The sequence below is a fragment of the Crocuta crocuta genome, unplaced genomic scaffold (genome assembly GCF_008692635.1).
Source record: "Crocuta crocuta isolate KB4526 unplaced genomic scaffold, BGI_CrCroc_1.0 scaffold224, whole genome shotgun sequence".
Classification (NCBI taxonomy): Eukaryota; Metazoa; Chordata; class Mammalia; order Carnivora; family Hyaenidae; genus Crocuta; species Crocuta crocuta.
Window position 1 is genome coordinate 1,180,330 of NW_027529545.1, and position 15,228 is coordinate 1,195,557.

The 15,228-nt window shown below is 40.9% G+C and overlaps 2 protein-coding genes across 2 annotated transcripts in view; one reads left to right on the forward strand and one right to left on the reverse strand.

Annotated features, from left to right (window-relative positions):
• The window catches only part of ARHGAP6 (Rho GTPase activating protein 6), a 235,976-nt gene that overhangs the window by 105,841 nt on the left and 114,907 nt on the right, over nt 1-15,228 (reverse strand). The window lies entirely within an intron of this gene.
• AMELX (amelogenin X-linked) lies at nt 8,709-14,420 on the forward strand. The gene is given in 7 exon segments (XM_077761397.1): nt 8,709-8,762; nt 10,676-10,723; nt 11,945-11,989; nt 12,053-12,097; nt 12,366-12,410; nt 12,413-12,547; nt 14,361-14,420. Coding segments are annotated over 7 exon segments (378 nt in total). The 3' UTR covers nt 14,367-14,420.

The window sequence follows — 15,228 nt, forward strand, 5'->3', positions numbered from 1 at the left end:
CCTGGATCTTAACCCAAGTTGGGGACGTGAGGAAGAGGATGCTTGCTGGAAAGCTGCTCTGTCCATGTTCCAGGGGGCCAGTAGCTAAAACAATAACTGGAGTGGTTACCAGGAGCGACAGCACATCGCTGATACTTAAGGTCCCACCACATATCTCGTTTCCTGTAGAATGGGCAGATCATATGAAAATTGTATTCTGACAGTTTGTATTTCTATCCCTGGGGGCACTTCCTCAAGAGATAGAGATGAAAAGGATGCCACTAAAGTGTAACAATATAAGAATGTTCTGTCCAAGAACCATAGAGGAAACTCTGCAGAGCAAATATCTGAGAACGGTCATTTTCAGTCTTTTAGGCAGTGATGTATTTCCTACGCTTCATTAAATTTGCTCCCTTTCCCCCTTAAGCAATTACTAAAACTGCCACTCTTAATATCCACAATCATGTTTACGAAGAGTCGAATGTATCCTGAGTGACATCGCTAGCTTTCCCTTACTGACGTCTTCCCATTTTCCAGGCAGTAAGGTAAGTGTACCGAAGAGTCAGGAACATTGGCAAAGGTCAGGCGTCAAGGGTCCGTGACCCAACCGCAATTCCCACCTCGGCTGTTCTCGCAAAGAAAAGTTCTCTCCACCCTCGCATGTGGCTTTTGCTCAGAAAATACCAGTCTGTGCTTGTGTATGCTGAACCCCAGAAGGTAAATGCAACTTACTTTGGTGTGTTTTGCCCAATAAGCAGAAATAAAAATGCTTGTTTTTACATTACTGTGTTATCTCTGTTAACACAGATGTAATGTTTTCACTCCCAACAGTTACCAGTTGATTATAACCCACCAGAAACTTAGCAAATGCTTACAGATCTTTCAAGTCACAAGCTGTATGAGCCCTTTCTGTGAATACGTATATGATTTGGTTATTTTCTACTACTAATCTAAAAGGGGCCCTATCGCTTTAAAAAATCATGTTTTCGTCTTTGAGTTTACATTCAGCTTTTTGTGCTTTCCCTCTGAGAAATACAGCGCTGTCACTCATCACTGTTACTGAACACAAATGAGAAATTATACCCCAAACCTCTTGTATCTGCCCTTCATTTGTCCCACTCACGAATTATTCAGAATAAATAAAATAAAATCTTGGCTTCCCAGAGACTTTCAGAAATGAGACTCTTAGATAAGCACCGTTAATATTTTGGTGACTTTCTCCTCAAATGGAGAAAAAGGGAGGGAGGGAGGGAGGGAAAAGAAGAGAGAGAGAAAGAATCGTTTTAGAGAAAGAGAACTCCGAATGTCTATGTTTTTTTACTGAACTACATGTCACAAACATTTTTCTATGTCGTTCTCAATGTAAGTTCATAGTGAAAACAGCAGGCACTGCCTATAATTAACTCTGTTCCNATGTATCAGTTAACACACAATCACTGCAGAAGCAGAAAGTATAGGACTACAGGCTGAAAGGCCAAAGTGGTCTTATTACAATTAATACGCCCCTTCCCAATCCAGCCAAAGAACTACTGGAATACTCTAGATAGCCTGCCTTCACCGTAGTCCCCCATGTGCCTTTTGGTGCCACTACTCTCCCTCTGCTCCCTCGTCAGCCCTTTCTCAGCCTCGAACACGCAAGCACAGAGTGCGTTAGTTTCCTGAAGCCAAGAGGGATGGTTTGTTCCAAACACCCACTCCCAGAAGTCTCTGGAGAATTCCAGAGGCTGTGAGTATTTTGAGACCTGGACCACTGTCGATTTCACATCTGTGCTCCAAGGCTGATGACTGCATTAGGCATATACTAAGTTCTTAAAAGTGGCTGCTGAGGTCATATGATAATTTTGGCCTTTGAGGGATACGTTCAGAGCTTGTGACCAAGGGCCCTCTCCCTTTCCTGTGTCCTGTTTTATTTCCTGCTGCTTCATTTGTAAGTTTCATCGTTTCTTTTCAGGGCACTTGTGGCTTCTAAGCCTGTCCCCATCTTTGATCACCACTTTGGGTTACCACCATAATGCATCCCCCTCTTCTTTTTGTAATTTTTTTAAGTTTATTTATTCATTTCTGAGCCAGCGAAAGAGCGCGCTAGCAGGGGAGGGGTAGAGAGAGAGGGAAAGAGAATCCCACTCAGGCTCTGGGCTGTCAGCACCGATGCCGGCATGGGGCTTGAATCCACGAACAGTGAGACCATGACCTGAGCAGAAATCTAGAGTCAGACACCTAACCGACTGTTCCCATTTCCCTTTTCTTACTTGTGCTTTTTTGCTTTCTGGTTCCTTACCTCTGCTACTGCTTTTCTTATGCTCCCCGACCCAAGTCTACGCACTTATTAAATGCTGTTAGCCAGCAGAAGATCCCTCTTCTTTTCCATAGCTTCAAACAACCAGCCATAAAACATAGTCAATTCCAGGGCATTCTGGAATAGGGACTAATGCTTTGCAATCAATGAAGTATGTGAATGTGAGCAAGAGAGGGTTTTTTTTGTTGTTATTCTTTTCAAATTGCTCCTTGGGCTGAAGTCATTCTAGAAGCCCAAGAAAATAGTAGTAGTAGTAATAGTAATAATAAACTTTATTATATTAAGGAAATTCAGTCACAAATAAGAAAAGATCAAGTGGATATATCATAGTGTATTTGCTTCTAGTATATTAGAGTTTGAAATAACAGATCAGAAATAATGCTAGGATAATGGATTCTAAACCTTTTACAGTATCTCCCTTTGTAGGTTCTTATTAAAGGCCATTTGCTTGAAAATCTATAGGAAACATTGACAGTATGCTGAGTTATCCATCCTAGCTGTTTATTTTTATTTATTTTTTTTCTTTCATAGTTTATTGTCAAGTTGGATTCCATATAACACCCAGTGCTGATCCCAACAGGTGCCCCCCTCCATGCCCACAGAAGGGGAAAAATAGTTGGGGAGGGGGAGGCAGGCAAACCATGAGAGACACTTGAATGCTGAGAACAAACTGAGGACTGATGGGGGTGCGGGAGAAGGGAAGGGGGGTGATGGGCATCCTAGCTGTTTAAAAGGCCCATCAAAATCACCGAATCAAGCAATCAAGGGGCACCTGGCTGGCTCAGTTAGTAGAGTGCATGAGTCTTGATCTCGGGGCCGTGAGTTCGAGCTCATGCTGGGTGCAGAGATTACTTGAAAATAAAATCTTTAAAAAAAGAAGTCTTGGTTTCTTTGTCTATGGAGAATCCACATAGATGACGTACTTTTTCTATATTTTCATAATGTCATGAAGAACTTCTTTACATTTTCTACAACGGATCAACACATCCATCTAGCACCTAGCTTGTAAAGGAGATTTTTCTAGGTAACAAAGAGCTCCCAGGGAAGTATAAGACCCAGTATCTGACTTCCAAGGGTTGCAAAGGGAAGGCACTGTGTTTACTGGAATCAATTGGTGGTGGTGTAACTGAGTTGTGAAGAAGGTATGACTACACTCCGGCAAAAAACCAGCCTAGAGAGCAATATTTTCTTATAAGTGAATGTCCACAGAAGAAGCATTTAAAAGTCGACTTTGACTCCAGTTACTTCAGAATACTCACTCTTGACATTATTCCAGAATATTGGACAATCTTGGACCCGCTTTAAAAGAAGACTCATGAGTTGAGCTCCGATAGATTAAAAAAGGCTTCTGGATTTCCTAACATCTGACTTCTCCTGAGAGCACCCACATACCTCAATCCTCACTATAAACCAGGAAGTTCATTAAACCCCCAAAACAAAACAAAACATCCTCCTAACAGTCAAAACTCAACATGACAAGGCTGAAATGCTTGAGCTTTTCTCACACGTGAGCATCCGAGCCAACACCACTCAGAGCACCTCTTTACTTGCAGTCCATACAGAATTCTAACAAGCTCAAACGTAAGATTTTCCCAGCACACTGTAAATTAGGAGCAGCAAATTAGAAGGGGAGAAGTTGTTAGCATAAGCAACATGGAAACAGCAAAATGTGATGAGTTGCAAGTCAAGAGAAAGAATAACTATGAGATCTGTTGTTGTCATCGGCGTCGTCGTCGTTGCTGTTGAGTGTCTACGATTTGAAGCCAGGCATTGCAGGAGGTGAAGACATTTAAGATATGCTTCCTCTCAGAGCTCAAGACTGCTTGAGCTCTTGGCCACCATGGTCTTTCTTCGTTAAACATATTCAATTGGTCCAAAGTGAGGGGACATAACAGTGTCAGATTCCCGCTGCCTGGGATTGACGCGTTGCTTTCCTCATCTCCGACCACTGGCGGGCAGAAATCATCCGGTGTTTGATTTGTGCCAAAAAGGGGTAGATGGAAGGATTTAGGGCCGCTGTTCCTGGGCCAGAAGGTGTCCCAAATGTGACTTTTGTATAACCCTTTCTTGTATGTGCCTCCTTTCCACTAAGCAAGAAAGTGAACCTATAATTTATAAGGGTGTTTATTCAGTGTACATTTTGGAGAAAAGCTTTTAGTAACAGTATTCAAGTCATGCACATGGTTGTCCCCCATAGTAATATGAGGAAATATGGGTTGTCCCCCATAGTAGTATGAATGGTCTCAGGTTCGTAGGTATTCAACATATATATTTCCAGAGATGATGCCATAGAGAAAAATATTTTATGCTTATGATCTACTGTTTAAAATAGTAACTTTAAAAAAAAAAAAGAGAGAGAAGACAATATTTGACATCAAAGAGCAAGGAAAACAAGAACACAAATACTTTGGAAATGTTATAGCCTCCACGTAACAACATAAGCAGTCAATCTGGTAAATTCTGTTGTTGTTTTGTTCTGTTTTGTTTTTTACAAAGTCAACTTATTCGTAAGTGAAATAACTGCATATAGAAACAAATTTTAATTGAAATTTTGTTTTTTCCCCAAAACATTAACTTTTGAACTGCATTTGTGGGACCTAAATTAGCGGAAGAAATTTCAAGCAGAGAGATCCATATTTTAATACCCCGTGACTCAGAATATGCAGTGGGAGAAAATAACCAGAAAGAACCACATAATTTCTACTGCATTTGCAATCAAAGCCTGAACAACTGTCCGTAGTGAATTGGCTATAACTCACTATCCAGTGGACCGGAGAAATTAGCGCCACAATGGCGGATTTTTCTGTTGATCCTTGTCAACAAATTTGAGTCTCTCATTCTTGAAACGTGACAGAAAGTAATGAGATAAATCTTGTAAAACTACAAGACCACTAGTAGTTCACCAGTGAACCTATTAGTGGAGATTAAGCACAAATTTGCAGGAAAAACATGTCCTGAATCCTCTCAGACACCAATATACGGAATTAAATAAACTGAGAAAAAAGGATTGAAAAAGAACATGATGTGATCTACATCACCCTTCCTCTCCCTCCTCCTTTCCCTTGCCGCCTTGCCGCACAACCCCCTAACCTCCTCCCCTCTTCTAAGTAAGCTGATGCCAACCCTCTTATACAAGTCATCAGTAAACATATTCACAAGTAAATGCAAACCCTGGACACAAATGGCTTTTAGGACTATATTCTATATTTGCTTTCATTCACACCTTTCACCTGTTATAATCTTCCACTTCCTTCTTTGCAATCTCTGTCACTCTCTCTTTCTCTGTCTGTCTCTCTCTGTCTCTCTCTCTCTGACTGAAACTCTGATGGAAAGATCTACCTTTCTTCAGCATGGTTACTCAGCCTCTACTAATTCATCTGTAAAGATCAGCTTAGAATCTTATTTATTAGCATTTTGTAAACATTTACTGCACTCCAAGTGATGGGGTTGGGGAGGGTGATAGCTTTCCATTTCCCCCAGAGATGCTTCTCGTTTAGTTTTCAACTAATCCTTGTAAGTAGATTCTATAATTATCCCCATTTTACTGACGAGGAAACTGAGGCTCAAACAGGCTAAGCATCTTGTCAGTGGTCCCTCAACCCTTGGGGTCAGTACCCATGTAAGTCCAAGCTGTAGTTCTTAATAGTACTCTATTGCCTTTCATGGGTATTCTCTCCTTGAATTTAACTCAGCCAATGCGGAGCATGTTTATAAAAATATACACACATGTACAAACTTTAAAAATATTATTTAAGTAGTAAAAGAGATCTGTTCATACTGCCAATAGCGTCTGGGTATATATTCAGTATTTCCTTTACTGATCTAATAGTGATAGACAACTCATCAGCTACCTCTTACCACCAGTTAGAGATTTGTTTTTTTAACTGATCGGATCCTAGAATAAAAAGAAAAAAATCCATGTCCTTTACTAAGGTGGAAGGGTAAAAGACATATGCATTTAATAGCTATATCATAGGTCCTCTGAGAGAGAGGAGAGCTTTGGTTTTTGTTGTTTAGGCAAAGGAGAGGTTGCTGAGAACATGGGAACAATAGCATCTAAATGGGAAGTCAAGAGGCTCTGAAAAAGAAAGAGGAATGTGCAATTCCTTCTACGAGGAAGTGAGACCGGGCCAGAAGGACGTGGGCATGAAGGACCACCATCCTGAGAGAGGCCGAGTTGTTATGTGGGACAGGGGAACCAGAGCAATGTCCCACACACAATGTCTAAGCGTGCAGTCTGGTGTGTGGCATCATTTCTAGCCTTGACCTTCAGATCATGAGCAAGATTCTGCTACCATGACAATCTTGAGTTCATGGTTCCTTGGAGAGCAGGTGGGTTGTAGGATGGGGCCAAGGAGAAGTGACTTCATCCCCCCTTTCAGGGGACACCACAGTGGCGATAGAGGAATGGCCACAGGGAACAGAGAAAATACATTCGATGGAAGTAGAAAATAGAGAAGTGGGGATCCCAAACTTATAATCCCTCAGAGAAATATTGGGGAGCACTTTGGGGTTTTACCAGAATGGGGGTTTGAATCAACTTATCCTGATCTGAAAGGGCTGATGAACCCTGGGGACATGTTGATTACACCAGAGAAACTCAACCATCTAACTTTTTGGGTGAAGAACGATGTTAGGTTTGCCAGAAGCAGGGAACAGTCAATGACCTAGCTCTTCTTAAAAGTAACTTTGAATATATCGGCATGTGCAGTGAACTTATTTGCTGACTTAAAAACAACCCGATGAATTTTTTTGCCTGTTAAACCTATTATTGCCCATAATGAAAGACTCTATATGCACTAATCACAACATGCAGCCTTCTGTTTGATCACAGTTTTTAAAACTTCATGATAAATGGTTTTTTTTTTTTTTTTAGTTATACTCAACACATTTTCTTTCGGAAATCTGATTGGTTGTTCTAGATGCTGTGGATGATATAAATTGAGCTCTCAGTTGGAAGAAATCTAAAGGATCAAGCATCCCTGAGTTTCAGATAGAAACCTCCTCTGAATACATCTATTCAAAGGTATGTGGATTTTATTCATAACTTGGTACCCTGTCTATCATATTCATTTTCTTTACTGCATTTCATGTACAAAAGATGCAAATGTATTCTGTATTTCTAATATTTTAGGTTGTCATATTCAGTTACTTCTTCAGTCAGACCATAATTAAATTAGACTCTGATTACTTAGATGAATTCTTTTACTTTCTAATGCAGCAAAGTGTTTGTCTGTTTGTCTCTAAGTTTTCCTTCCAGAATCCCAAAGCACTTTGGGGGTCCAAATTCCACAGCAAAATCTTTATTTTCATTACTTATCAATTTAGATAAAAAGGATTTTTCACAGGCTGTGATCTACTACTTTAAAAGCCATTTTGTTTAATTACATCAAATAGACCCAGCAACTAAATGTGGGTGTTTTTTTTCTCATTAATTCAAACTAAAACAACAACAACAACAACAACAACAACAGATTTAGGAGGTAGAACACATCAGTGCACTTTTTACAGCCAGCATTATTATACATGAGAATCACTTTCTTCGCAAAATTCAAGATCTTTCTTCTGACAGTTTCCACAGTCGATAATTCGTACCACAAAGTGATGTGCCTATTTTAGGATGGCCAATTCTGCTTCATGTCCCAAGGGTCATCAGGCGTATAATTACAGTGTAGTGCCAAACAAAAGGAAGATGTCATTGACTAAACATGGAGTCTTTCAAGCAGAAGTCATTCAAAATTCATGGAATGATCACACAGTATTATACTGTCCTCTCCCTTCCATTTAACCACATCTTTTGCTCCCCATCTGGAGCTCAGAGATCTTGCCTGAAGTCTTACCAGCCGAAACGTCTGGAACTTAACTTCACTCCCTCCTTACTGTATTTTGGTAAATTCCCTTATGCCTTTTCTCAGATAATTAGTCTTTGTTTTTAACAGTAGCAACGCTCAGGTGCCCCGTACAAAAAAAAAAAAAACAAAAAAAAACCCCACAAAAACCCCAAACATTTTTGTGCGTCCTGGTTCTCAAAGTATCCAATACTGTGCACCTTGAAGACCTCCTCAGCTTTTAGATCCAATTCGATTCTTTATGATCGTTAATCATATGCTACATTTAGCTCCTATGAATCCACAGGCTATCCAGGTATAGGAAAGTAGCAACCAAATCATGTAATGATAGATTGACATCTCTACGATTTGTTCTCCTCTCGACCTAAGTGAGCAGCATCCTTGTCACTATCGTGAATCCAAAAGCAATGAAATGAGCTGAGAACTGGGAATCACATGTGAATGAAGTAACCTCACCAAGAACGGTCCCACCCTTTTTACTAGCGACAGACTAATATGGATTTTGTGGGGCTTATGGAGTATTAATTGTGTCCATATTTGCAAAGAGATTTAGGTGTCAACTTCTGTTTCAGGGCCAGCACGAGATGGGGACCTGGATTTTGTTTGCCTGCCTCCTGGGAGCAGCCATTGCTATGCCCGTGAGTAAAACACCCCTGCATAAGTCAATATCCAATTTCACAAGCTTGGAAATAAAAATCTGCCCCACAGTTGGTAAACTTTAGGGTTTAAGACAGTGCAAGCTCAGATGTCCTCAAATGTCTCTGTGTTTCAGACACACTTTGAAGAGCTTGTTACAAAACAAATATTCAGATGTCTCCATCCAGGATTCTGATTCAGTACAGCTGGAGTGGGGGTAGTGCCCAGGACTCTGCATTTTAACAAGCACCTCAGGAGATTCTGTGGAAACAATTAGCTTGTAAATATCATCGCCCATCTCTAGATGGAGGAAACTTTTGGAAGGGACCCTTGAAAGGCCTCCAGAGAAAATGCTTAATCAGCCTTAGAGCCAAATCCTACGAGAATGCCAGTCTTCTCTAAAGCCCAATTTCTCACCAGTGTCCAGCCCTCTTCCTGCCCTCCACACTCCGCTGCTGTTATCCTTCAGAGGGCATGATTTCTGGGTTGGGAATTTCTTTTTCGAGCCCTCTTCCTGTCGTCAGAGGCCGCATCCCTTTGGGTGCACCTGCTAAGCACACGGGCGCTTCCATGTGGTTGTCCAGAACCCTACCTATGCCCAATGCACGCGGATATATTTGACATTCATGTGTACCAAGGGCCAGGAAGTCGGGCCTATTCCCTTTAGACATAAGTACAGCAGGTCAGAGAGCTTAGATCACTATCAGGCAAAGCAGGACCCAACTGCTTTTCGGTGGCATAAGGAACAGTTGATACAACCAGAAGCCAGCAAAGCTTGCGTATCTGCCTCCTGTCTTCCTCTCTCACCCACGAGACCAAGATTCTGTGCTCTGCCTTCCTGAAACCCTGCATTGTGGCGATTTCTAGTCCCCCGAGGGGCCCCTGCCTTACAAATCGGGCCCATTTTTCACTCCTCAGTTCAGCACCCCTACTCCCTGAGGGCTATGTCAAGAAAGTATAGAAAGGCAGTGACCTAAGGAAAGTAGTTCACATTCAGCTGAGAGCAAATAAACCTTCTAAAATGCGAGCATTTACAACCAGTGGAGACTTAATTAGCTCGAGGTCCGAGGGAGACGTTCTGCATGATCCTCTCTCCTCTCCCCCTCCCCCCCAGGGCCAACCAGAATTGTCCAACGCGGGGGTCATCAGTCACACGGCCCCCACTTCTGACGGGACGAGCAGTCCTCGTTTAGATCCTTATTCGGGCTGATTTTTATTTTGAACTTGACATGCTTTCTACCGTAACAACTTTGACAGAATAACAAAAAGCAGCAGTCTCAAGCAACTCTTTCACTTTCCACGGGGTTATAACGTTTCCACCTTACTGCCCCCACCTCCCGTTCGGCCATAATTCACAGGCAGTCGTTTCCTTTGTTGTCGTGGGCGTGCCTTGCGCATCAATTGTGAGGAATCTCTTTGATCCTTAAGCACTTCTCCACCGCCTGATCTACGAGGGAAGGTTCGGGCAGCAATCCTCTTCTTGTTGGCATTCCATTAATTGTGTAGGAGAAACACACCTCTCTTTCCAACACGGAGTGAGTTGCACGGAGACGTAAAATGGTGGATGGGATAGAGCAGCACTGATTGACAGCGTGGATGGGGGAGGGTGTCACGGACCACCGGAGGATAAATGTGTCTGGGTTTTGCTTCCAGGTCTTGGGAAAAGTCATTTAGTTGTTCTGGACCTCTTTAAAAGCAGAGCGCTCCTCTCCTGCACAGCGTTCATGTTCCAACTGAAAGTAGACCTCAAATATATTCTGCACCATATAGATTTTTTTAAAAGTAGCTTCAGTCTCTCCTAATGTGAACAATTGCATATTGACTTAATCTCTTCCTCTCTCTCCCTCCCTCTCTCTCTCTCTCCCCACCCCTTCTCTCCCTCTTTCTGTTTCTTCTCCTTTCCCCTCTATAAAAGCTACCACCTCATCCTGGGCACCCTGGTTATATCAACTTCAGCTATGAGGTAATTTTTCTCTTTACTAATTTTGACCATTGTTTGACTTAACGATGCCCTGGGCTCTGTAAAGAATAGTGTGTTGATTCTTTGTTCAAGATGTTTCTCAGTCCCACTTTTTCAGTTCCCATTAAGAGCTTCCTGGTTTAAGCCCTGACGGGTTGCCTGAAGCCTGCACTGCCCCAGCACACTCCTACTTGGCCTCTCTGACTCAGTTTCTCCTCCTTATATGGCTATAAAATGATCCATCATGAACTACCACTCAGGGTGGGGGAGTCGGTTAAGATGGTATTTAAGATCCTTTCCAGCCAGAAACTCCTAATTCTAAGATGTTCACGCTCCACGTGTCTCCTTTGTTTGTCTTTGCTGAAAGATCAATGATAAGCGACCAAGTGGTCTATGAAACATTCCGCAGAGCAATGGAAAGCATGAGATTTCTGGAAATCCGGTTTGAGGCTCTCCTCAACCCCATTCTAACCACGTGACCTTTGGCAAATCATTTTCTCTCTTTAAAACTTTGGTTTCCTCATCTGGAGAAGGGACATAATTATGATACCCACACTTGAGAATACGGTTTGGGAAGCAAAATAGTTACACAGTATAAAAGGTGTCCTGTCAAGTATAATGTGAGCAAGGTCAGTAACTGTTTGTTGTATTGATATCACATGCTGTACTACTAATCCTACATGAAGGAGTCCCCAGAGCTGAGGTTTTTAACCAAGTATATACTGTTTAAAATGGAATAAAACTCTTACTTCTTTCGTAGGTTCAGATGACACTTTGTGAATCTGTTTCCTCATACATAAACGGAGGAAAAGTGTTATTAATAAGAATTTGAGGCAAGATTTTCTGTTAAACTTTCAAAGACCAGAAAAATCTGTGTTTCTAGGATGAGGGACAGTTCGTCCACCTCCTTTACTTTTTCATGGTGACATCAAATCAAAAGAAGATATGACTAATGTTACATCACATCAATTTTTTGTTTTGCTTTGTTTTGCTCTTGCAAAGAAGGGCAGGAGCTGTGGAATTAAACAGAATTACTACTTTTGTGACCTCAGTCAAGCTCATGAACGTCTTTAACTCCCCATGACCTTGTCTGTAAAAGTGAGTGTGATGATACTTGCCTCAGAGTATGTGAGGAAACATGAAAACTGTGTGTGATGGATGTAATGTAGTGCATAACACATAGGAAGCACCTGCCAAATGTTTACCTTATTCTTTCATCTGCAGAACTCACATTTTCAGGCTATTAATATTGACAGGACTGCATCATCAGTGAGTCTGCATTTCACGTAACTAAATGAAAGCAAATGTATTCTAATGTCTCTTTTTCTTAAGGTGCTTACCCCTCTGAAGTGGTACCAGAACATGATAAGGCATCCGGTATGTACCTTTTCGTTCTTCGTTCCCTTAAAATATTATGCATGTATTTCAATTCCCTTTTAAGTGAAATAACATATCTATGCCACATACAGACACTAACGGAAAATCCAGTTTGTAAAAGGTCATATCTGTGTACACAGTTAGAAATTCTTGCACAGGAAAAAAATGCATAAGTATGCATAGTCATAATGACAAAGAAAACATGACTACTTCTCCGGTTGGAAGTCAATGGAGCCAATGGTAAACCTGACTCTCTGTTTCTCACCAGTACCCTTCCTATGGTTACGAACCCATGGGTGGATGGCTGCACCACNACCCGTGCACCCCATCCAGCCCCTGCCGCCACAGCCTTTGCCTCCGATGTTCCCCATACAGCCCCTGCCCCCCATGCTTCCTGACCTGCCTCTGGAAGCTTGGCCAGCAACAGACAAGACCAAGCGGGAGGAAGTGGTGAGTATCCCGTGAAGCCACTACAACATCTGAGAAAACGGTAAAGCAAAATTGGCCCCCAGAGTTCTAAGTTCTCGAGTTTCAGTAGCTACAGGTCAATGACTCGATTAGTCCCAGTGCGTGTCGTAACTTTATATTATAAACAAGTTTATCTATGAGGCTCAGTAATCAAGACCATAGTTTTTATGGTGGGTTTAAGTTCTCCGATTATTTTGAACTTCTCCTAGAATACATGTTACCGAAACTCAGTAATTTTAAGGATAGCAGTATAAGGGAATATCGGTTTTCCTTAGATTTCCAGGGTCTGACTAGCAAGAATAGGCCAGATTTGCACTGAAGATTAACACAAAGGTGGGGTAATTTTTGAGAGTGAGGAGGCTGCAAATATTTGAACGGGCTACAAAAGGTAGGTGAGAAATCTCTTTGAGGACCCTTTTAGTCTCTTTAAAGGAAGACGGTCTGTCTAGAGCGGTTTTTAAATCTAATTTGGAGGAAGCTAGCCAGTCCATTAGATTCCTTTCCAGAGCTGGGTTCTAGAGATTAATCTTTTAGCAAGAAGTTTTCACAGTTAAGCACAAAATTAATTGCATTATAGAAAACTCTTCCGTGGGGCGCCTGGGTGGCTTAGTCGGTTAAGCGTCCGACTTTCGCTTAGGTCATGATCTCACAGTTCGTGGGTTTGAGCCCCGCGTCGGGCTCTGTGCTGACGGCCAGCTCAGAGCCTGGAGCCTGTTTCAGAGTCTGTGTCTCCCTCTCTCTCTGACCCTCCCCTGCTCATGCTGTCTCTCTCTCTCTCTCTCTCTCCTAGAAATAAAATAAAAATACTAAAAACAAATCTTTAGAAAACCTTCCAAATGAGTGGGAAATAGCCAATAAAATAAATGACTCATATCCAGATTCCCAAACCCTTATTCTGTGCATATGAGAGTATATAATTCTACTGCACGTAGGTATCCAAATGTAACTCCGCGTTGTAAATGCCACTGAGGATTTTCTCCTGAGGAACAGTGAGGGGTGAGATGGAAATGACCTGGGTGGGGAGCTAGTACACCCAGGTTCCAGTTCTGGCTCTGCTTCCAAAGAGGAAACAGTATTGTATAAGTTACTTCAAATCCACGGGTGTTTTCCCTTTTTGAAAATAAGAGAAAGACTAACTCAGATAATTTCGACCCTCTGTCCAAGTGCAACTGCCACACTTTCCTCACAAAAAATTATAGTATATGCCATATATGGCTTCACAATTATGAGCATATCTATGGAGAGAATGGGGCAGGATATTTGAAATCGTATCCCAAATAATTTGGTGCCTATAGTTGATTACTAGCCTAAGGTAACGTTCCCTCTGTACAGAAAATGCATTTATTTATCTCTTTATTAATGATTAAAGCCATGAACTTTATAATGCGTTCACATCTTGGCAGAGCTATTTATGGAAAGGTAGTCTTTAAAACTTTAAAAGTCCTGTGTACGATCGGAGTATAAATACTGATAGCTTCTTAGGGTTATTTTGCAGAAAATTAAAATCAAGTGATGAACTCAGAGCCTGGCAGGCAGGAAGCACTCAGTAAATGGTAGCTACTATTATTTTATTATTAAATAATAGCTGTCGGTGTCCTGAAGGCAGGGTTGTCCATTCTGGATACCTCCCACCTAATGACAAGGAGATAACAAAGAAACTCTGAATATTACAGAGTTCAATTTAAATGGTTGTGCATTGCTTTGGCAAAACTGAAGCCACACATGTGATATAAATGATACTCACTAGGAATATTCGTAAATTATTTTGATTCTTCCTTTTGTTATCAATTTTCAGGATTAAGAGATCAGAAAATGGGAAGAGAACTGAAGGAAACACTTCAGGTGCTTTCAAAATGACACAAGAAAACGATGAATTTCGCCTGCCATCACTTCACTTAGTAAAAGCTGTAACTAAAAATCAGTACCTTTAGCAAACAATAAAATGGTTTAAAAATCATCCATGTCTTTGTGCTGATTTAAGCTTAAAATTTCGGGTCACTTCAGAGAACTTACCTTAAATGGCTATTCTTGAATAAGGTTTTCCCTTTTCGAGAGAATTCATACAATCTCAAAACATTACAAAAAAACTCCCAGAAGTTCATACAGTAGTTATAATAGTAGATAAAGTGAAAACTTATGAACATGTATCGTCACTGAACCTGAACCAAATGAAAGGAAGTTTATATGCAGAATTCTTCAAATTGAAAAAAAATAAGCTCTTGAGAAATGTTTATATTACAAAACAGATATAAGACTTGGAACACTGGCTTTATACTTCACACCACATTAGTAACCAAAATCCGATCTTTTGATCTCATTCTACCGAAAAAGGTTTTTTTTTTAAGTGAAATTATGTGATATGTACAATAAGATACTGAATTTTAAATTATTGGGGTAATTAGTTTTCCTAAGAAAAATTTTATTAAATGGAGCTTCAAATAGAGAATCACAGTGAATTTCATATACAAGTCATTTCTTTCACTTAATAATTTTTAAGATGATAAACTGTACTGTATAGTCTTCGAAATGTTAACAGATGCATAAAATGGACTCAAACAAGTTTTCTTTCCCACTCATATTTATATTTGAATCCTTTTTTCCTCCTACACCCACACAGAATTGTAAACAATCTTTTTAGCGTTTACATTACACAGAAACCATAG